This window comes from Topomyia yanbarensis, chromosome 1, assembly GCF_030247195.1.
Source record: "Topomyia yanbarensis strain Yona2022 chromosome 1, ASM3024719v1, whole genome shotgun sequence".
NCBI classification, from domain to species: domain Eukaryota; kingdom Metazoa; phylum Arthropoda; class Insecta; order Diptera; family Culicidae; genus Topomyia; species Topomyia yanbarensis.
Genome location: NC_080670.1, coordinates 50,434,697 through 50,458,910, shown reverse-complemented (window position 1 = coordinate 50,458,910; position 24,214 = coordinate 50,434,697). Strand labels below are relative to the sequence as shown.

Genomic DNA, 24,214 nt, shown 5'->3' with positions numbered 1-24,214 from the left:
CATACCACTTTAATGGGGTTTTTCATTGAAAAACCCCGGGGCGGTGGATTGCACTGGTGTTGCATTTTCTAGCAGAAGAGCAGGCCACTAGACGTTTTTCATTCCCACTTCTGCTAGAAAGTGCAAACCCAGTGCAATCCACCGCCCCAGTGTTTTTCAATGAAAAACGAAATAAGACTCTTCCAAATTTGAATCAAAAATTATGTTTGTATAGAAAGAACCATTAAAATATATGGAGAAAAGAGATGGTTTTGCCACCAGGTGGCATTATATACGCAAGATGATCTGCGTTGATCCCAAAATGTATTGACAAGCGATTCTGTCATGCACAGAATACCCACACAAAAATGAAAATCCTGGCCACCCTAAGGTTTCCAATACTAGTGAATAAAATATTGAAGCATAATATCATATCGGGTATCTATGATATCTAAAGAAACATATTGTAATGGCAAGTGGGTTGGATAAAAGCACAGCTTAAGGCTAGGAATCTTCTATTTCTAGCGTGAAGAATTAACTGATTCTGATTCCTGCACGACGTTGTTTGAGGATGAATAGTTTGATCCAATAGGATGAAGTAGGGCGGGATACTTTACTCGATAGTTACAGTTACATTGGCTCGTTTAACTTTGCTTTGAATTTCTTCATTGTGAGCAGTACATCGTTCCTGATGTGATGAAACTGAACAGAATTGACTTCCAACTTCAGAAACGGAGTTCGGAGGAGTTTATTTTTGTAGATTTGCCTATTGACGATCTAAAATGTCGTGAATATCCAAATTTTTTGGCCACATCCGCAGATCTGACGCTAGTATAATTCTACTTGACTTTCTAATGCTATTTTAACGTTTTGATCACATGAGATACGAATCAATGCGTGATTCGGAACTGTTCTACTACCGATTCCTTGATAAGAGACACTAGGATATTGATAAAACAATTCCTATATAAACTTTGAACTCTAGACGACTTTCAATTCAAAATTCTTCCATTTTTAGCAACGCTCTAAAGAGTTACTAAGAATTGACGATGTATTTATGATCTGATTACGATGGTTCGAGCTCATTCGATACGAGCCAGCCAACTCATACAGAAGCGCTCAAAAGTCTTTTGTAGGTACTTCATTTCCTGCATTTTCTGAGAAATGGCGTCCTTTCTTATCTTTCGTTTTAGAGTTATGGTGTCTTTGGCAAAGTTGTTACATGGCATCTAGTGCTTTATTCGATCATTTCATATTAGTTTAGAATTCAGTCGCTAGGGCAGCGCTGTTAAGGGGTCATACCACTGTAGAACACGAAAAAATAGGCATATTTCGGGATTTTTTCTAGACGCAATAAAGAGGTAAATCGGAATCTTGTAAATTGGGACTTATAATACTAGTTGTGAAGAACAAAATATATTTTTTATGGTGATTTTGTCACAAGCGCGGCTATGCAGCATTTTCCCGTTGACACCTCTTTTTGGAAAGGGTACGCGGTACCTATCTCTCGTAATTTCAAACCTAGAGCTTAAAACTAAAGTTTTTGCGATTCCTTATAACAATAGAAAGCGACGTACGTAGGATTTTTTCGTCGTTAGACTTTTCTGCTCTCCTTTGTCGATAACAGAGATGCCAATATTACCGACGAAATACAACCTACAAAAGACTTTTGAACGCTACTGTACATAATACTGTCGGAGCGTAGGGATTTTATCTAACACCACTTTCCTGCCAGATCATGCTATTATTGGGCGATTTCTTACATTGCACATATTTGATATCTGTGCTAACCTAAGTTATGTTATGGGTATTTACATCACTGCCGGTTATGAGTGGAAGATAATTTCGGCCAGAACCCTAAACTGAAGGCGATGATTCGTTTTGCTGCAAATGTACGGAACATTGGGCGTACATATTTCCTATGTATGACTGTGACAGAAAGAATATCCAACACGTTGGCTTAAAATCGACTATAGCAAACCGCGAAATGGGTATTAGGGACATGATCATCATTTGAATCCTACAATTTTGGAAAAAAGGCCCCTGGAACGCCGGGCGCAACTGGCATATTTTAGTTCTACCAGAATTTCTGTTCTCGACACTGAGAAACACCTTGACTTAGAGTCTCCTGTTCTCAATCGATTTGTACGAAATGGGAGCAGGAATCCAGTGGATTGATTTTTATCGGCCACACGGCCTCTAGGCTGGTTTTGTCCAGAGAGTGACAATAGATTGTCATCAACCTCCTAGTAGACCACAGCCGACCTATGTTTATGCCCAAATAAATTAATTCAGATACTATGCATCTGTGGGAACTATTTTGTCTTCCCAAATACTGCGTTAGGACAATATTGCATTGTGCAATGACTTCATGAAGATTAGCTACGGTAACTTGACATTTTGGCTAAAGTCACAAAATGTCTGGTTAAGTCTGAAATTCTATGTTTAACAATATTTACTCCACTTTATGAGGTTTTCAAACTATTGTATCAAGAGGAATCACTGTCCGTTGATCCGATAGTTCATCTTTGGAGAAGACACCTCGTGTGGGAAATAGACTCATGCATCGCACAGTGGCGTAACTACTACCAAATCCTGGCCAAAATAGCAAAACATAATTTTTGGTGCTCTTTCCAATTTTTTTCTACAAAATAGTTTTTCAAACCACACTCTAATGAATGACAACAGGAAAATAGGTTTTTCGATTGATAATTTTTGTATGTGAGTATTTGAAAATGGTGAATTTCTAACGGATTTTCTAACTTTGAATTACATTGTTTCACAATTTTTCATATCGCCCAAAAACTAAGTATACAAAGTCAATATCTGGTATAAAATCGTAATTTGCATAACAAACACCAACAAGTTTGACCAAAGAACATCTATTTTTGTTACATTTTTTCCTCTTTTGAGTTGGGTTCAAAATGCGCAAATTTTATCAATATTATTAAAAATTCGGTTGTGGAAAAAGCATCTTGTCGGGTATTGTCGGGCAAATCCGTTTAAACGACATGGTTATTTGGGCTCTCTTCTCTCCGTTTCACGAAAAAACATTCCCAATTAATCACATTGCCGCTTTTACAGCAGTTTGAAAATGGCATGTTTATGCCAAAATATGGGCAAAATAAGCAACAAAGCCTTTATTGAGGCTGTACTAAACATCTCAATTTGATTAGATTAGATTATGTATGAAGGTATACAATGATTTATTTAGTGTCTCCGTAAGTTTCTTCAATTCTATTGTGATGTGGATATTTTTTTAAATCAAGATAATTAAAAATTAAGACCTTTTGTTCATTAATCTATGCAATCCATTATGACAATTATATTTACAATCGCATGCACGTTCTGCTTATTGTAGAATGTGAAATATAACTAACCCGAATCTTACTATATGAATAGTCACGCACACAAGTTGCTTTCTAAACGTTGGTAAATCGTCATTTTTCAGGTTGTATCTGTTATGAATTTTGATACTGTATATTAATGCTTTTTTCATACATAGTCTATTAATTAGAAAGTTTGTTCTGATTTTCATATAGATTACTGACAAGCATCTGACTAATGGTTTTAGGAATTTTGTTTAAAATTTGAATCTTTTTATTTCATTGTTCATTATTGACATATTATACAATTTTGATTTATATAAGTATCCTATTTTTGAACCATCCACGAGGTTATTTTCTAGATACCGATAGCATCAAAAGGCACATAAGAAAATATCGTTCTCAAATTCTGAAACAATTTCCTGCTATATTTAAGATAAGTTTGGTAATTTAGAAGATGAGCTGGCGGAAGAACTTTATTGCACTAGCTCAATTTTATCGCAAATTATGAAATGTTATGAGCAAAAAAATATTTTAATTTGTGGGGTTACGTTCATAAAATCAAAACCTTTAAGTGCGAAACCTTCTAATTGACACCCGGCATCCCCAATAACATCGTTAAATTTGAAGAAATCAACATCGAAGTGTAATTTACTTTTTTTTAATTTTAGTTTTTCACTACACTGCTAGGAAGATTAATGCGGTAATTATTCATTCGTATATTGTCCAAAACTGTAAGAAATCACTTTTTACTGCTCTTTGAGATATAATAAGGCTTAAAAACGTGCAAAATAATTTTGGCCAGCAATTTGGTCTAGTTACGCCACTGTGCGTCGATGGAACTCGACACTCCGGATGCATCTCGACTCAGGAGTCGATCGACCTTTAGAGTTTTTTTGGAAGTCAAGTCTTTCCACTAATTCTGTTAAAGTCTTATACACAGTAATCCGCTACGGAGTACGTCGAAATAGAAGGCCAGCATTGCGCTATCGAATTTCGGTACCGAGGTTTTATTAAATAATACGGATCTGATGACGAGACACTTGAAAAACTACTTGACACAATTCCTTAGCAGATACGCTCGTATGAATTACGCTGTCGGTCTCGGTTCTGGCGCCAGTCTCTGGGCTTAATTTTACCATACAAATTTACGCGCTATACGTGGTCCGCCCGGTAGACGGAATCCAGACGACGAGGGAATAATTCGCAATATAAGGAAAGTACGGACTTATCTTGCCATTGCACCGTACAATTTAATTAACTTATAAAACGTAATGATGATCATCATCAGTGGCAGCTCCACCTCCTTCATTCAGCATTTAATTCCTAGGCCGTGCCATCGTTCCCATTCATGCAGTTCACGTGGAAGGGCAGCTCTGGATGAAATACGCACTCAGCAGGAGAAACGTGACAAAATGTTAGTGTGGTAACATTAGGGGCCGTTAATCCTCGTAAATGATTTTGAACGACGTTTTTTGCTCTTGACGGCGAGAAAGGAGAGGGTGGCAGATTTGTACTGGAATGAGTACCGCACAGCCACTACCCTCCTGTGTGTATAATCTAGGACGGCATTGTTGGCAAAATTGTCCTACATACCAGTATTGCGGGATGCAGCTCTTCATACGGTTTTCACCGTAGGATAGTGAAGCGGTTATGGAAGCTGTAATCAGCAGCCCAGCAAGTGCAACAGTGTGTAGCCACAGCAGCAGCAGGGAGTAAGGGACCATTCATAAATTACGTAACGCAAAAATTACCCAAAATTTACTCCCCCCTCCCCCCATGTAACAAATTGTCACAAATTTCTTTATCCCCCCCTCCCCTATTACGTAACAAATTCCTTGAAAAAATTTTTTTTTTCTTCGGTGAAAACATGTTACGTAACGATCTAGCTTACTCCCCCTCCCCCCTATGTCACACTATGTAACAACTTGTTGAACCCCCTCCCCCCCCCCCTAAAAGCGTTACGTAATTTATGAATGGTCCCTAAAGCTTCTCTTAAGCGAAATAGATTAGATCGGATGTTGAGATGTCGCTCTTCTGAGTTCTTTAGTCCATTTTTCTTTCGGTTCGGCGTGAAGGGAAGGAAATATATTACTGAAATTCCCTTCCTTCCAGGCAGTCGATAGAAACCCGCCGAGAGGGTGTGAAAATAAAAATTTATGCTGAATTTATGCATATCAACTTCCAGCAAGAGCGATTGTCATACGGTGGCCGGAATGCCAGGTAATCTACACACTTAAAAAGTCTTGTAACTTTACGTCTTGCACGGTGCACATAAAAGGATAAAGCTCAATTCACATAATTTTACATTTAATTACAAGTAAAAATGAAAGATGTGCACCTTTCCCAAGGTCATTCAGTCTGAGTTTTACATCAAAGATGTCACAATATTTAAATTTTCATCAGAACATGTAAAATCCTATTATCAAACAGCAAAATACGTCGGAACTTTGTTAACGTCAAATATACTTAAAAAAAGGCAACTTGCAATGCACAGTTGTTGGTTATAAACAGAAGAGAAGTTTTCTTTACTGTAGAAAGGAAATTCAATTATGCATGTTGGCTTGTATGCCCTAATTCTAGATTATGTGATGTTTGTAAGTAAATTATATAGTCTTTGAATTCTGTATAGTACCTGTACGCAATTCGATAAGAAAAGATCGACATTTTTAGCTAACTGTTCGCAAAATAAATTAACATGTATATGGCATCACGGATCAATATACTCCTCAGTTCCCTCCCGTCGGTGTTCTAATTGAGATCACCGAAATAGTTGACAACATCCTGCGCTAGCAGTGTCGTCAGTCATTTACATAGACTTAAAATGCCGTTTCCACTCCCCCTCGCAATTGTAATCCTCTAGCAAGATAAATAAATTATCTTTGACAGGTCCTCATCGTCTGGTGTATCAACCCCGGCTACACATAATCCTCGAGTCTAGCCTTCCGCACAACGAAAAACGGCTCGAGGTATACTTTCCTCAATCTATCTAGCTGTAATCCTAAATGAAAACTTACCTCCCGGAGTATTCCTCTGGGTAGGGGATGATGTAGCCTTCGGGACTGGGTCGGGGAGAATTGCCAACCCAGAAGAACGCGTCCGGTGCGCTGCCGTCGTAGGCGAAGCCTTTCACGAACAGGGTTGATTCGTCGACGGCAAATACCCGGCCCTGGGTTTCGGGGTGAACATAGAGGAAGGAGAGACATAAAAATCAAACAATTATAGTAGGAGCCTGGTGTTCGACTTAGAATTAGTAGAGGATTATTTGGTTGCTTAGCTTACCCGAACTCCGTGACCGAAGCTGTTGAAATGTCCGATCTCGCGCCCGAAATAGTGATCTGGGGCTTTGGATTCCACTGAAAAGAGATTAGAAAAAAAAACAGATTCAGTACTTTATACGTTAAGCTTCTGTTGTAGAAAGGTACAATTCCTAATAAGTTTGTGTCCCATGTATAGTTCCACATGCAATATTAAACCCAGCATGCTTTGGTCTGGAAATTCATACTTCGCACTTAAACGATCCGCACGTCACAAATCTTGTCACATACAATAAAGCCATCAACAATTTGTAATTAATGCTGACAACAATTGAAGCTGTAATTTCCATCCATTTCCCCCCATCCACGTTATGCTGTCCCTGTCAGGACCGCTTGCCTTGATGTTGGCAGCCAGTTTTTACTCCTAACGGCTAGAGAAACGCATATCAGCAGAACTGGCAGGACTAGTATGCCAACTGTCGGCAAGGAAGGTACATCCGCCGAAGGGGACACAATATGACAGCGACGCTTACCGTCAGAGACATGTCTGCTCGAATCAATTCAGCTGGTTTTTTGTTCACCAAGTAAGTGGACAGAAGCTGATGTTTGATTTTTGAATTTCGATTTCATTATTCTTTATCGAACGGAATGCACGTCAGTCAAATCATGGTTTAATTAAATTTTCAGGTGACTCGATTTCGGCAGTAACTGAGCGAGTTTGATCGGAATGCTGGAAGAGAAAATGGAAATTTGCAATATTCTATACAAATTCGACCGGCAGTTTTTCATTGAAAAACACCAGGGTGGTAGATTGTTTAAAACACAGTGTGGTCCTAATGATAATTTCTTAATATATTTAAAAAATCAGATTGCAATATGCAACGTGGAATGTGAAGATCAAACTCGGATGACACTGTGTTGAAAGTCCGCTGCAAGCCAATGATGGCTCCGTTAATTCCATAGTTAGTCCGGCGAAGAGGTAATCGGAGGAATATTGCGAAGAGAACGAGGGTGAATGATCATATTTATCGCGCTAAGAAGCTCGGGACAGTCGATTCGATCGTGAAAAATATCCGAAATCGTCATAGCACGGGATAGGTCCCGCCCTAGGGGCAGATCACTCTAAGAATGTATAACAAATTTGCATCAAATTAGAAAAAATGCATTTAATTTCCATTTTTGCATCAGCTTTGCACTCCCTCGCAAAAAAGTTTGTCTGGATGCGGCAAAGAAGGAAACCCAAAATCTCTCTCGTTTCGAGCCGGTCTCCAGTTTCCTGTCGGTCGAATCCACCGTCTGCTGAGAAAGGACTACAACGCCGAGCGTGTTGGTGTCGTAACATCCGTCTAGTTAGCTACCGTAATGGAATATCTCGCCGCCGAAATATTGGAGCTAGCAGAAAACAACCGGGACTTTCCTCCCCGTCAGCTGCAGCTGGCCATTCGAAATGACGAAGAGCTGAACAAATTGCTCTCCGGCGTGACCATTGCCCAGAATGGTGTGTTGCCTAACATCCATACCATTCTGCTGCCAAATAAAACCGAAACGAATTATGTTTTATTTTGTTGGCCGGCAAAACGATGTCGAGAAAAATTACCGAACCAGGGAATCTCGTATTAACTGCCGTAGCAGACGACCACCACGGTTTTATGCCAAAATGATCGACAACAACCAACCTGCTCTCGTTCACAATATATGTAGTCGATGGATTCGCCGACGGATTGCAAACCGATGTTATTTATATAGATTTATCTGCGACTTTCGAGAAAAATCAACCGGTATATCGCAATAGCGAAGCTGGACAAACTCGGTATTCATGGATAACTTCTGCGCTAGTTGTGTTCCTACCTCGATGGAAGGCAAATCCAAATCAGCATTATGGACTGTCAATCTGCACCATTCATCGCTACATCCGGCATCCCACAAGGAAGCTATCTCGATACAGTAATATTCCTTCTCTATTTTAATGACGTCAATATCAAATTACGCCTTTCTTTCGCCGACTATATGCAAATTTTTCGACAAATACAGAATAAAACTGATGCCAAGTTTCTTTAGAGTGAACTGTAAAGCCTTATCACGTGGTGTGATCTAACAGAATGGTTTTAAACCTGAGTAAATGCTCAATCGTTACGTTCACGCGGAAGCGCCATCCGACTCAGTTTAACTACCATTTCTTCGACTCGAGCATTCCAAGACACTCTCACGTCAACGATCTCGGAGTCATCATGGATTCGGCACAAAGTTCAAATCGCATACTTCATACATCGTGGATATCAGCTTGGGTTCATCTTCTGAATAGCGAAAAACTTTAGGGACGTATACTGTTTAAAATCACTCTATTGCGCGTTGGTTCGCTTGACACCAGGAAATTGTTCTGTTGTTTGCAATCCGCACTACCAAAACGGCGTTGACACAATAGAGGCCGTCCAACGCCGGTTCATACGCTATGCACTCCGGCATCTTCCTTGGCAAAACAGATTTCAGCTGCCGAGCTACGAAAACCGTTGTCAGTTCATACAGTTCGACACTGTAGGAATCCGGAGGGACTGCTCTCGAGCCCTGCTCGTCTCGGACTTCCTGTCTGCCAGCGTGGATTGCCTGATTGAATCCTCGGACGCCTGTATCTTCAAGCCCGCATTCGAGCTGTCATTTGCGATTACCGTTCAGGAGAACCAGGTGGTGAATATACAACAAATAAACAAATTAATTGCGGAAAATATGATGAAAAACTACCTTCAGCCTATTGACTTTCGGCCAAATGGCATTTGGTCAAATGACATTCGTTCAAATGGCATTCGGCTAAATGGCCCTTTTCACCAAGTAGCATTTAGCCAAATGACCCATTAGGTCATCCTATTAGCATTCATCCAAACAACTCTTTCGGATAAACAGTACTCAGTCAAACGGCATTCGGCTAAATGGCCCAATCGTCTAAATGACCCATTCCACCAAATGGCATTCGGCCGAACTGCTTTAGGCCAATTGACCTGGAGCCGCATTCAAGTATATTTAATTAATTACCAATCATAACTAAAACATGTACGAAAAATATGAACGTTTCTTTGATATATAAAAAATCATGACATTCATAATGACAAAAATGTTTATTTAGGACGAAAATGTTTGCTAATGCAACTGACATAACATTTAAGCTCAACAAAACTGATAGTTGAAGTGATTAAAATTATTGGTGATCAAACCAAAATGATTGTTGAAATGATCAACATGTCTAGTTTTGGTGGTTACTATCACGATTGCAGAATCTGCATTCCGAATTGAAATCAACCAAAATATTTCTTAACCCCGAGATAACAAACATGTTTGTCACGATGCATCACATTTTGTTGAATATCGAATGATTTTTCTGCGTGTGCCATTAACATGATGTTTCATATACCCGCGCCCACGGTCACGTCCGAATGCAGACCAGGAGTCTAATGTTAGTCCGATACATGTTGCCGATAGAGACCGAGGAATCCTCTGCGTTTCCACACATACCACGGGATGAGGAAATTTGTTAGTAGACTACCAATTGGTCGCTGTTAAGTCAGACCGGACTAGGTGATATTGCATTGATTTCGAGAAAAACGAGTTTAAAGTTTGAATCGCAGCATCCCCTATATTATAATTTAAAATTAATTTTTGCTTTAATTCTTGCTTATTGTAACATATTTCAAATCAGCTAAAAGTCGAGTCTAGCTGAGGAAATTCTTTATCCAGTGCTATGATTATCTCATTTTTTTTATGTTTTTGCGACTTAGTCTGGTCTGACTTAATACCGACCAATTATTATCATGTTATTATGTATTGATTGCCCTGAGCGGCCGGCAACCGAGATTATTTTTAAAGATTTGAAGCTGGTTGAAAAGTCTCGGTTTGCAAATTATGCAGTTACTATCGCAATCAATATCCACGTAATCTTAAACAAAGTGAACGAATCTTGACGATAAAAGTATCCTAGAGCTTGTAAGTAAGGGTTTTCCTACTGCTTGGTTTCCTGCCCAGCAGACCCTTATTGGCATGGCGGCCTAGATGCTCCTACCAGGATCTCGGATTCGCGTACATAAACAGAAAAAGGTAAACAAACAAATAAAAACTTTACCAACTGTATGCCATTGTCTCTTCCGCTTCCCGTCGAACTGCTGCAAATTATGCAGTTACTATCGCAATCAATATCCACGTAATCTTAAACAAAGTGAACGAATCTTGACGATAAAAGTATCCTAGAGCTTGTAAGTAAGGGTTTTCCTACTGCTTGGTTTCCTGCCCAGCAGACCCTTATTGGCATGGCGGCCTAGATGCTCCTACCAGGATCTCGGATTCGCGTACATAAACAGAAAAAGGTAAACAAACAAATAAAAACTTTACCAACTGTATGCCATTGTCTCTTCCGCTTCCCGTCGAACTGCTGCTGTTGGCGGGTACCGTCCGGCCGGAACAACAACGGCCGGGTTTTACTGATTTTACTGGATGAACGACGGGGTGTGATGTATTCCTCTTCCGAAGCGGTTTTACGTCGGATAGGTGTCTCGGGGTTCTTCATAATTAGCCGGGAAAGCGAGCGACTCCTTGATGAGTAGCTTGCCATTTTCCGGCAACTCAACATCACAATTGTTCCCGGCTGGAATGTGTCCTACCAAAAAACTTTATAACGACCGGGGCACAAAACACGGCGCGGTTCTCTTTTCGTGGTTCGTAACTATCTACCCTATTACGCGATGGTCACCTTCCTCACGCGAAGAGCTGTGGCCTACCTAAGCCCTATGTTTCGTATACACAAATGTAAAACGAAATTTACTACACCTATCTGCATGAATAAAACCGTGCACAAACACGAAAATGAACAAATATTTACAACTAAACGTGAACGGTACAAAACAGCGATGAGCGTAATGTTGCCAAAACAAATACACTCTACGGAAAGAGTATCCAAAAATAGGTATATTTCCACCCAGTGGCAAATTGTTACCCTGATGGGTTACAAGCTCCAATCAACGATTTTAAAAGTTCTATACAAATTGAATAGAAGAAAGCAGCTGGTTTTACTGCTTCATTCATAAAACATGGTATAATAGGTAAGTCAAACTGATCAAAAATATAACTTTTAACCCTTTGACGACAAATGTTAAAATTCGATCAGAACAAATGGGCCAATGAACTAAACGCTGAAAAATTCGCTCAATACCTACTTTTATTAGACACTAACAAAGCTGTCTATAAATCTTAAAGAGGCTGTTCACTGTTCACCAAGTAATAGATTGAAATGACACATAAGCAAAATAACTTGTTTGGTTTATGTTACATTTTACTTCCATTTAGATAACAGAGGGTTATATCACATCTGGTTGAAATATGTCAAATATTTAGGATTCTAAGAAAAAAAAACAATTCGGAACTAAAATTGAGCGACCAAAACTGAAAGTCACATGGATAAAACATGCTTCGTAGAACTTCAAATATATTAAAATATAAAAATCGGCTATAAACTTCAAGCAGAAAAACCAGACTGGGAATTTCCCCTGCAAGTTTCGGCTAAAATATATTCAGTATAACAACCGCCAAGAAATAAATCCGATTCTTAAAAAGTAGCTTTGTTTAGCCGACTTTCGATTTTGAACGTCATGATATGCGGAAACTACCGCGTACGAATTATATATTTTTATGCGGCTCTTATACTGGAGGTTCATCCTTTGCGAGTTTTGTGCGGTTGAGAACATTTTAAGCGATTCTTATGCTGAGGGATCTCAGTCCGATTTCTATTTTTGACGTTTATTTTCGATGTGTACATTCTGTTATATTTAGAGCGGGCTTCACGAAGCATGATCTGTCCTTGCGACTTTTATTTTCTATCGCTCAATTAAATTGATTTTTTTTATGTTTTAGATGCCTCGACATTACTGTCCCACCCACGTTTGCTGGAAAAGGAAGAAATGTTAGTCCGACATTTGATGCGGATGCGGGAGAATCATTTGAACACATACATATACCGCGGAATCCTTTGCTGTCCACATGTTTTAAATATATTTATAATTCGCAAAAGCTACTCACTGCTCTAATGCTACCTAAAGCCGTTCATTTTACGTTTATATTTCATGATATTTTTGTTTTAAATCTGTTTTTTCGAACAAGTTTAAATTATAATCGAATGAAAAGTATAGCATAAAAGTTCAACGCAGTATTACAAGTAGTTTCAACTTTTCCTTACTTCACCTAGTCAAAAAATCTCATCGTCTTGTAAACAAATTGAAAATTTTACTTAACTTTTATTTACCACTTTAAAGGTTGTTCCAAGAAAATCCTCCCAACGAGAAAAGCATCACGGTTTTCAAAGGGGCCAACTCATATCACATTTCAATTGAAACGCCACGCCGTGGTTGAAATATTTCCAATCGATCGATAGTTGTGGCTCAAGTTCCATTTGTCGACCCCGTCGAAGTGGTCCGTGCGTACAAATGTAGGGTAATGGGCCCATTTTGGGGAGAGTGCCGCGCTATTGTTTGAATAACTTTTAAGTGAAGTAATATAATTTACAATATTTAGCAGAATAAAGAACAGACTATCAGTACTATTTCTTTTTCTTCTATGTAATACATATTTAGTGAAAATGACTCAATTTTCTACATTCTCATTAGTGTGCCTATTTTTCAATAACTTCATCTCCGAGGCGCGGAAAAATATCTAACATGAACGCCTTTGCATGACTTGTAAAATAAAAAATACTACTTTCGCTCCCCACTGCAGAGTTTTGATTGCTTTGGAATGACAAAGAATGACTGATCCATATCTTAGACAATTCAATATTAATTCTTCATTTGTAATTTTTGTAAATAATGTTTTGCTGAAGCTGAGTAAAATTGCTTAGAAAATACACGTTAATCTTAACTTTTTGAAGAAGCAATTACAAATGTTTTCTGTATTGAAATTACAGCAAATTAAAAGAAATTAAAACAAAAGTTAGTTTACAAATCTCTCTTTTAAAGACATAATATGGAATTGTAGTCAACTCTTCTTACATAAACTCTGATAAACATCACACATACGACAGAACTAAAGCGACTAGCATAAAAAAGAGACGCCATGTTTCGTATGGAAGTCCATTTCGGCTGTAGAAAGTTTATAGCTGAATTTAAATTCCAAACGGAAAATGTCAGTCTAGTCTCTTTCTTTTCCCTCTTTTTCTAGTTCTATGGTTTATCTTGCATCGGCCTATTTCCGCTGCGATGCACAGATCTTTTCACCTCAGAAAAAATCTCAACGACCTCGGCTGGGATTGAACCCAGACTAGCGCTTACCAGTGCTTACCGCTTACCCAGTCGCGCTTACCACTCAACCAGCGGCGTCGTCCTAGTATCTTTAGACAGAACCTCATCAGCCGCCCCATAGAAAATTTGCTAGTTACACACTCGACTGACGCAATCGGGTGCATTTGAGATTGTCCTATTGATTGGCCGACTAAAATGGCCTATGTTGATGAGAATGCGTCTTCAACGTGCTCAACTATATCGATTGAAAGCTCGGTTGATGATTTACTTGTCACAAAATCGGTTTGCGTATCGTTGACAACAGCAGTCGTCTCTCAACGTATTGATAAAATATTTTACTGCCTAATACTGTGGATCGGGCGAAACAAATGGAGATATTCTACACTCGTGTAATTTTCGGTAAAACTCATTAAGATTTTGGTATTTCCTTTTGTACTTGATTAGTAATATCCCGCATGAACAGGCAGAACCTTCATCAAACCGGAAACATACATTGCAGCTAACAGACGAACGAAAGATACTGATTCTGAGCTATTGTCAGATTATATATTCATGCTTGAAATGTAAGTGTTTTAGATAGACAACTTGTTTGAATGATTGCACTTATGACTATTTATTTTGCAGTGAAAACCGCTTGAAGATGAGCTGCAACGATTTAAGACGGTCCTAGTTTGGAAAATCAGATGATTTCACCGCCCCTACAGCCAATAGCCGGATCCTGATCAACAATGTGAAAAATAAAGCAAAAAAAATATTTTTACAAATGCCGAAGTGGTTCGAACATGTTTATAAAATATTCTAGCGAAACAGCACGGTTTCGATAAATTTTAAACTGTCGACTAATTTACCTATTTAGTTGTTTTACTTCGACCGATTTCGTAGCCTGGCGTGTTGCCAGACGCTCATGTCCAAATCTGATAAGAGTTGGTGCAACAATGTGTAAATTCGTCGGTTTCAAAGTCGCCCGATTTAACCGACCAAACTCGATTTGACCGTGAGGAAAATCGGGAGGCTTTTTATTGGGAGATAGAAAAAGGAATTGCGCTTGCAGTAAATTGCTGTTAGAAGACTAACAACTAGGAATGACTAGTTTCACATCGAATATTACATTGACTTGAGCCGAATTTTATTGCAGATAAATATAAAATTTCTGCCATCAGCAATCTGTTCAATAGCTTGAATAATTGTATTCTTGTACCTAAGATTACTTTACGATAAATTTTCGCACTAATGATTCTTTCCTGTGTGCTGGAAGCTGCTAGAGTTGGTAAAACCGTAGTTCTGAATGACCTATTATAGCACTAGGGGTATCCTAGCGTTTAACAAGTAATTAAATTGTGAATTGCTCAACAATAAAATTGGTAATTAATCAATAAGGTTTTTTGAGTGTAAAGTTAGATACATTTGTGACGGTGTAATGATATATTTTGCAGGAAAGTGCCGCATATATTCGTGAGTATCGCTATGCACACTTGCAGCTTACTTCAGGTCAGTATGCGAATGAGGTAGCAAATATTTTAAGAAGCTAATTTAGATTTAACTAAAAGTTGTATTTAGCTGATAGTTCTAAACATATATTAATGAAGAAAATAATCAGATCTTATCATTGTACACCTTTTGAGTCAATTTGATATTGCCATTATCTCATATACTTATTTCGGAATCAAGAGGTACGAAATAGGGTAACAATAGGCTCTCTTGTTATTATAGGCACGTTACCCCACATACAACACATATGTGTACCTATCGAGGCAAATGCATGCGTGTCGAATTCAGTGCGATGCATCATTGCAAATCGGTTATCCGTTCACCTGGCCTGATTGCGAATCATTGTCCCCAACCACATATCCATTACTGTCGAGGAGGAGTGGAAGGGGGGGGGGGGGTGCTGAATTGTCAGTCAGCATCGTTTCCGTGTATTCGTGTTTGCATGGGTCTCACTTTCTGTGTGGTGATACGGAATATATACATATATACAGAATGATATCTGTGATGTATTCCTTCATATCCTATGCTTATGTACAATCCGGAGCACCGGAACCGTCGGAGTGATTTGTTCGAGATTCGAAGAGGTAGCTTTTTGCTTTGGCGTTTTTTTTTTCTTTCTGTGATGAAAGCATTAGTGTTGCTGATTTAGCGTCGGTCGATTGGAAACGGCCCAAGGACTGAGCGAAAAGCAAACGGGTGACGAACGAAAAAAAGGACGACACCCCTGTGTATGCCGTGTGGAAAGCGGAAAAAATACGAGCCCCACAAAGATGGTTTTAATGACGATGATAACGACGATAATGGAAATGAGACGAAAACGGTTCACGCTGACGGATACAATCCTATTATGCTGGGGGTGGAAAATTAGATCGACGAGGAACAAACGGTGTGTACAGGCAGAAAGAGATAGGAGAATCGGGTCGCATGGAACGACGGCATCGTGATGAGGTTTTATGAGTGTTTTGTGTAGCGTTGTTTTCTTATCTGGCGCTATTGATACCTTCGATGAAAGCGGCTTTCGTTGGACTTTCTTCCTGCATTTCGAGCTTTGTTCCGAGGGTCAAATTGTAGGTTCGATTCTTGTGCGCACTGGATGTAGGTGGTTAATGAGGTATGGTTATGATTTATGTAAGCGGGATTTGATTTCTGGAATATTCGATATTATAAATATATAGAAGCTGAGAAAATCGGGGTAGACACTGGCTGGAATAGATTATTGAAATTCGATATTTTTATTTTTACGGAGATTCATTGTCTCTTGTGAATCAGGTTAAACATTTTTATTATGGAAATTCAAAATGTATTCGTTATCTTGACTCAAATATACATAACAATTGTACTAAAAATGTCTCAACAACTTTTTGGAAAGTCATCTTACGTCATTTCCCTACTTCTGTATAATAAATGAATCTGTACGCACCCAGTTATTTCGATCCATTTATCTAACACGAGAATATATCGCATACGCACTTTATCCGAATGGTGGACACATAACATCAACTGTTAGGTAACTTGAGTCAATCGAACGTACCGCAGCGCAGGCGAATTTACTTTCACTTTCGCGATCTGCGCGCGTCATTTAGCCATTCAAAACAGACACACCACAAAACCTAGTCTGTCCTCGTTTCGTGCAGACATCCACTTCTGCCATGCTTCGCTCGATATAGACTAACAACGAACAAGATCAGTCTAGCCACAATCACCACCTCAGAGCTAAACTTATATAACCGACGGGGAATTAATGTCTGCTTGACTCTAGCCGGCATACTACTTTGTATGATTACCTACTTGGTCTGGCGCGCGTTTGGTTCTGCCCTTTCATCGGATAGGATATCCCAACAAACATTTCGTGGTTTTTTAAACGTTTTAACAGTTGCTTTATTCAGCTCTAGCTGAACATTGTAGGTATACGTGTAATCATATATTGTTTATTCCACCCTTAAACATCCGGGATTTGGAGAATTTATTCAGCTTGTCTGATTAAGACACATTAAAGAACAATTCTTCAGCCTGAAGAAAACCACAGTTCAGCTTCATCAATAAACCTTTTCGTTACCGCTATTCAGCTGAGAAAATTATCATATAAAAATTATTAAAAAGACATTTATTTCAAGTTACACACGCTATCAATCTCTTTGGAAGCCATATACTTTTATTAGTGTTACGTTACAATTATAGAAAAATTGTATTACCTTGTTGGAAGTCGTATCATGTACCTGGATCCGAACCAGCAACCTGTTGAATACTAAGCACTTACCTTACTGTCTGCACCAATCTTGTATACATCGAATGCTTAAGATTTCACCGATGTACCGAAAAGTCTAGGCTGCTGAATAGAGTCTGTACAAAGACTACATTAGCCTTTTATAGATTTGAGTGAATCTGGTTGGCTTGGGTTCAAATCCCAACCTACGATAATTTTTTTATGCGATAATTTTAAGAACATTCGGAAATTTTAAATTGGACAATTTACTAATTTCAAAAACTAATGATTGTAGACGTTTTTGTATCCAAGATGAGGACTTACGGATGTCACAAAACTTTTAGACAAGTAAAAATGAGTGTCATATGAAAGTGGTGGTAACTGAATGATGGATTGAAGCCATTTATAATTCTAAGGTGGCAATCTCCTTCATTTATTTGCCATACCATTTGGCAAATGGTACATGGAAACAATTCTGATGTCAAAAATTTACAGCATAGTTCGAACAAAAATTTTCTCTTGTGTTCAATAAGTAAACAGACCATTTTGAATTAAAAGGAAAATTTACGCCCTTGCGCGTATGATTTGGCAAGCTTTTACATTGAAAAACTGTAAATCGTTGGTTTCACATGCTGAAAACTCAGTAGATATAAAACAGCAAAATAAATTTGCTATTGTTATTGTTTCTAAACCATAATATATGAAAACATCTCGATTGGAATATACCGAAACACTTAGAAAATATATCTCGCTTGAAAGATTTAGGAGTACAGTTGCCGCCAATGTAATAATCATATGTTATTCCAGGGACTTTATAGTCCACAGATAGGCACTTACTTCGAAATAGGAATGGGCGATGTAGAAACGAATTTTTCAAAATCGATGTTGTTAACTGTAAATTGATCTGGTAAAATCGATTTTTGTTTCAAAATTGTCATTGAATCGAGATTTTTTTTGTTTTTTTTTGTTTCTTACAATCGATCTTTTTGTCTCGAAAAATCGAGAATTTTCCGAAATATCAATAAAAACATTACTTATTACTCGACTGTGCGGGGATTTGGCTGGGTTCAACTAAGTGTGTATGTATATGCAAGTCCTTGGCATGAATTATTTTTTAGGTTTACTGATGCATCGAACCAACTTGTTAGCTTCTTTTTGTTAGCAGACATTTTTTCAGGCCGAAATTGAAATTGCAAATTAACTGCATGAATTGTAAAAAAACACTGTATAAATGTTACTAGAGCAAACCGTTGAAGCAACAAATAGAATAAGAAAAGGGTTCTAAGTGAGAAGTATTTCACTTGAAAGTAAAAAAAAAAATGTTCGTGTATTGGGATTCGAACCCAGGTCGGTTACCATTCGTCATGGTTCGCTAATTGTGTCAATTTTTGGAGTAGGTACAATTACCTTTGTTAAACACATAATTCAGCTAAAAGTCAAAGGTGGTATAAGAGCAAATGTATAGGTAGAATCAACCTTTTGAAGACATGTAGTTCAGCTTAATGATTAAAGGTAATAGTATTGGTAACAGCATCATTTATTCAACTCGTAATTCAGTCTAATTAAGATGGTTGAATAAAAGCATTAATGCTGTCGCTGCAACATTTGTTAGTAGTATAGTTCAGCCTAGTTTGAAGTGGCGAATACTGGAGATTAAATAGGCTGAATAAACTGTTAATGTTTAAATAGTTCAGCGAATGTATTATTCAGGTTAAATAGCCTTTAATCTGCTTTTAATCAGCAAGTAGTCTTATAGTTCAGCTCCTAATGTTTGTTGGGTATTGTACAAGAGTGTATTGATCCGTTGTAAAATTTTACGTATAGCAACTGTGCCTAGGCAAGCTGGTAAATAGTCCAACAAGTCATTTATCTGACTGGTAAGTGGTGATATTTGCCATCATCATCATCGCCGTGGCTGAAATATCCAGATACTCCGAATGATGACCGAATGTATTTTAAATTTCCAGGTTACTCGATCTTGGTTTAGTTTTATTGAAATCACACCGCATGCGCATCTTCCTCGATTGCACGCAGCTAGCGAGTGTGGGGTCTGCCACGACGTCGACGATTTTTTTCAGGTTCTCTACAGAGATTTGACCTCCTTGGGATGCTTTCGTTGTGCCTGCTACAGTATATTTTGATGGGGCTTAGTTCCGGCGCGTCAAAAGGGGAGGTTCATGTCTTTAAGCACAAAAGTGACCCCGTTGGCTTCGTACCACTCCAGGACAACATTTGAATAGTGGCACGAAGCTAGATTCGATCGAAAGAGTGTAGGGCCCTCGTGTTCTTTAACAGAGGAAGTAGGCGCTTCTTTAGACACTCTTTGAGGTAGATCTCGCTGTTTGCAGTCCCACTCCGTTTGTCAAACGAGCAGATCGCTTGCCAAATGATGTATTCATTGGCAAACTTTGAAAGTTTCTGCTTCCTTACTTCCTCTGGAACATCAAACTTGGGCGGTGAAGGACAGTAGCCTCAGAAGCTGCCGGAAGTCCGCCTTGACGTAAATCTCATCGTCCATGAAACATTGAGGATTCGTCAGTATCCGGGGGTATAGTTTCCGGGCCGGGACTTTTCCACCTTATTTTGCCGTTCGTAAGAATTTGGTGCCTTCTGCACTTTGTACGTATATAGTTCCTCTCTGTCCTTGGCTATCTGAATGAAAGACTTGGACAGATTCAACTTTTTAGCCATATCCTTGACCGAAGCATGGGATTCCACTTAAACGTTTTCACTGCACACTATTATATTCTGACCGCATTTCTCTTTTTGAGGGTTTTCCAGGTGCTTGCGCAAAACGAATTCGCGATGTTAGTGTTCGGGCAGCGCCATTTTTCCCAATTTTCGAAGAACAGACGGCGATAAAAATACAGTATAAACAATACACTCTAAAATACTTCTACCCAAATTTTCGAGAGAAAATACCCAATGGTTTATTTTCTACAGCATTTACCATGATACAATTTGATGTGGGACACCCTTTAATATTTACCACCGTCATTATGAATCACGTATTATAAAACTAGACCTATCCTAGCGTATAACGAGTGCTTTTCTAGTGAATTAATAATAGATAGATTCTCCTGCTAAAATAAATTCACAATTGTGGAATTTGCCAAGTGTCGTTTCGTTCTGTTTCGCTTCAGTATGTGAATGAGGTGAACTAGCAGATAATTCAAGAAGGTAATTTTATCTTAATAAAAAGTAAAAGGTTTAGCCAATAGGTCTGAATAAATATGTGCATAACTAACAAAGAACATAACTCGAACCAATTTATTCAAGGTGGCAGCACTGGCGAATCGCCCAGACGTGCTGTCGTTAACCTCCAATATTTTTCAAAGCCTTTCAGTGATATACTGCATATTCAACAGGAAAATGAAGTCAATCGTTTAGTAGGTAGTTTTTCCTGTTGAGTTACGTGTTAGTAGGTTGAAATATCGTGAGAAAATTGTGATTTTGCATAGAGATTTATCGTCACAACTTTGCCATTGAAGATGTGAAGCAAGCCGCAAAAAACGCCTATTCCTTCCGCTTAGCGCCTACAGCGCCGTCTGGACCTGTGTAGCTGATGCAACAATTTCACGGATGGTGGAGAATTCTTCACAGAAATCTTATGAATTCATTTATTCAGAGCTGGTGAGATCGTTTCGCGTCATTTTTCAATGCTTGTCATAAATATTTTCCTTTTTGTAAATACGTGCCAGAATCAAAAATATTTTTCATTCTGGAAGTGCGAATATATTGCAAATATCCAATTGACACGTGGATGTATCCGCGCGGGGTTTATTGTACATGAAGGCGGCCTCAGAATGTACTTGTATGAACAGGTATTCTTGAAATGGGTCGTTTGATGTACAGTAGAGCTATAGCCTTTTATTTTCAGGGCTAAACATGTGTACATCTATCGATGAAAATAAATATATCACTACATAGATGCAGACAAGTTTCTTCTATAAAAGCACTGCCGGTCAGTGCCAAATGGATTGTATACACACACATCTCTTTTAGCCAAATGGATATTGTCATTGCCTTGGTTCGAAACCAAGAATTGCTATATAGGGCCATAATAGGCTCTATTGCAAACATAGACACATTACCCTATGTACAAGGCGCTTTCAAAAATAGCTTCAAAAGAAATTCATGTTAGAGAAGTTATGTGCGTTCCAAACGAAGGGATATCTAATAACACTAATAATAATTCTAAAAAAGCTTGGCTGCATTTGCAAACAGCTACAAATAAAAGAAATGTGAAAACAATGTAAAGAATAGATCAAATGGATGGGATAGTGAGACAAACATTTAGAAGAATGCCAGACCTTTCCGTTCGCACCGTTGTTAGGAAGATAAAAATGAGATGAACAGCAGCAATCATCATTAAGATTGATGCTAATCGTCGACAGGTTTTCAGCAGTGTTTCAAATATCACTCCAATCAGCATGCGTTGAAAAAACCATAGTTTGACAAATCATTAAAATCCATGATTTCATCACTCATGGTTTTTTTGGCTCCTGAAGAGTGAAAACCGCCAAGGAGTGAAAACAGGTTACTAGATTATAATTGCAGCATACAGTTTAAAAGCCCGAGCTCAATTTAGCTTTTCAATTCGCATTTTATCAAGCACAAAAGCAAAACAGATCATTTTTTTTTATTCATTTCGTTTATTTGATAGGCACAAATGCGTTAGCTTGGCGGTGCCAAATACTTTTGTTTTTACATTTTGGATATCTTAAAACTAGGAGGTTACAATGTTGAAATATTTTTGTTTTACAAAGGAAAAGAAAATTTACAGCTATCTTAAGACTAGAAATAAGATTCAATATACAAGAGAGGGCCAAAAGATTTTTTTATGAAAAAATTTAAAACAAGGGATTCACTTTGATATACAAGAGGGGGAGTAATAGTATTTTACGAAATATTTTACGGTTATCCTAAAACTAACAATATAGTTTAGTACACAAAAGGGGGGAACAAATATTTATGAGAAATTTCACAGAAATCTTAAAACTAGGGATTCAATTCTATTTACAAGATGGAGGACAAGAGTTTCAATAAAGAGTAAAAATTATAGCTATCTTAAAACTAGGAATACAGAATACTAATTTGAATTTTTTAACTAAAACTTATGCTTGGTCAAGATATTCAGAGGGTGGCTTATTCCCGCATCAGTGTAGCAGCAGTTGTATCAAGGACAGGGGAGAGACAGGGAAAGAAGAGCAAAACTTGCAACTTTCGCTCGAAGGGGGGGGGGGGGGGGAGGGGGATCAGCGAAATAAATTTGCGCCTCAGTCTAGTAAGTCGTCGAGTACCGGATTGGCGGATGGTATTCTTTGGACCCGCGGGGAATCCTTCAAAAGTCATCGGACCTCGAGTCGCTCTCGCTTCAGTTTCCTTCTATGCAGGCGTAGTGGTAAGGGCGACGGCGGTTACATAGTGGCACTCTGGAGCTGATCGGTTCCACAAGGCAGGAGGAAACTCTAAAAACGAGAAATAAAAGAGAGGGGCTAAATTGGGATATTTATCGTTTTTATGAAGGTATAAATAAGGGACATATAGGGGAAATCACGAGTTGCCAGCATATCTCGGACTGGTACATTGGGTGGTCTACCTCGGGCCCGAAGGGATTCCTTTAACTGAGACCTGGCGTCACAATACCCGGCGCATACCCAGACAACGTGTTCGATGTCGTGATAGCCCTCGTCACAAGCGCACAGACTACTCTCCGCAAGCCCAATACGCCGCAAATGCGCATCCATCCATGGTGTAGTGATTGGACATAAGTCGGGACATTACACGAATAAAATCCCGACCCACATCCATCCCCCCGAACCAAGGCTTCGTTGATACCTTTGGGATAATCGAATGTAGCCATCGTCCAAGTTCCCCATTGCTCCACGAGGTTTGCCAACTGTTGAGCGTCCTCTGACGACAAATACTAAAACATTCGTTGAAGCAGATTGGTCTTTCGTATATGTCACCATTTAATGCGCCCACCTTTGCTAATGAGTCGGCCTTTTCATTGCCCGGGATAGAACAATGAGAGGGGACCCAAACAAAGGTAATCTGATAAGATTTTTCAGATAACGTACACAAGGACTCCTGTATCATCCCCAGAAAATACGGGAGTTGCTTTTTTGGCTTCACCGCACGAAGAGCCTCGATAGAGCTGAGGCTGTCCGAAACGATGAAGTAGTGATCTGTGGGCAGAGTGTCGATAATCCGAAGGGTGTACTGAATTGCAGCTAACTCTGCGACGTAAACTGAAGCGGGATCATTGAGCTTGAATGAAGCGGTGATAGTATTGTTGAAGATACCGAAGCCAGTGGACCCATCGAGATTTGATCCGTCAGTGTAAAACATTTTGTCGCAGTCGACTTCTCGGAATTTATTATAAAATATATTGGGGATCACCTGCGGGCGTATATGGTCCGGGATTCCACGAATCTCTTCCTTCATGGATGTGTCGAAGAATACAGTAGAATCAGAAGTATCTAGGAAACGGACACGGTTGGGATTGTACGAAGAAGGATTGATGCTCTGTGCCATGTAGTCGAAGTACAAGGACATAAAACGGGTTTGATAATTAAGCTCGACGAGCCTCTCGAAATTTTGAATCACCAACGGGTTCAGAATGTCGCATCGGATGAGCAATCGATATGAGAGTTCCCAAAATCGATTTTTTAGCGGAAGAACGCCCGCCAG

General features: G+C 38.9%; 1 protein-coding gene across 3 annotated transcripts in view; it reads right to left on the bottom strand.

Moving 5' to 3' along the window:
• LOC131677584 (protein Skeletor, isoforms B/C) overlaps positions 1-24,214 on the bottom strand; it is a 197,695-nt gene that overhangs the window by 62,033 nt on the left and 111,448 nt on the right. For all 3 annotated transcript variants that reach the window (XM_058957475.1, XM_058957474.1, XM_058957473.1), the window contains exons 2-3: positions 6,588-6,661; positions 6,323-6,474 (exon numbers count right to left, since the gene is read on the bottom strand). In XM_058957475.1, the coding sequence (XP_058813458.1) occupies positions 6,323-6,474; positions 6,588-6,661 (226 nt within the window). The remainder of the gene's footprint in view (positions 1-6,322; positions 6,475-6,587; positions 6,662-24,214) is intronic.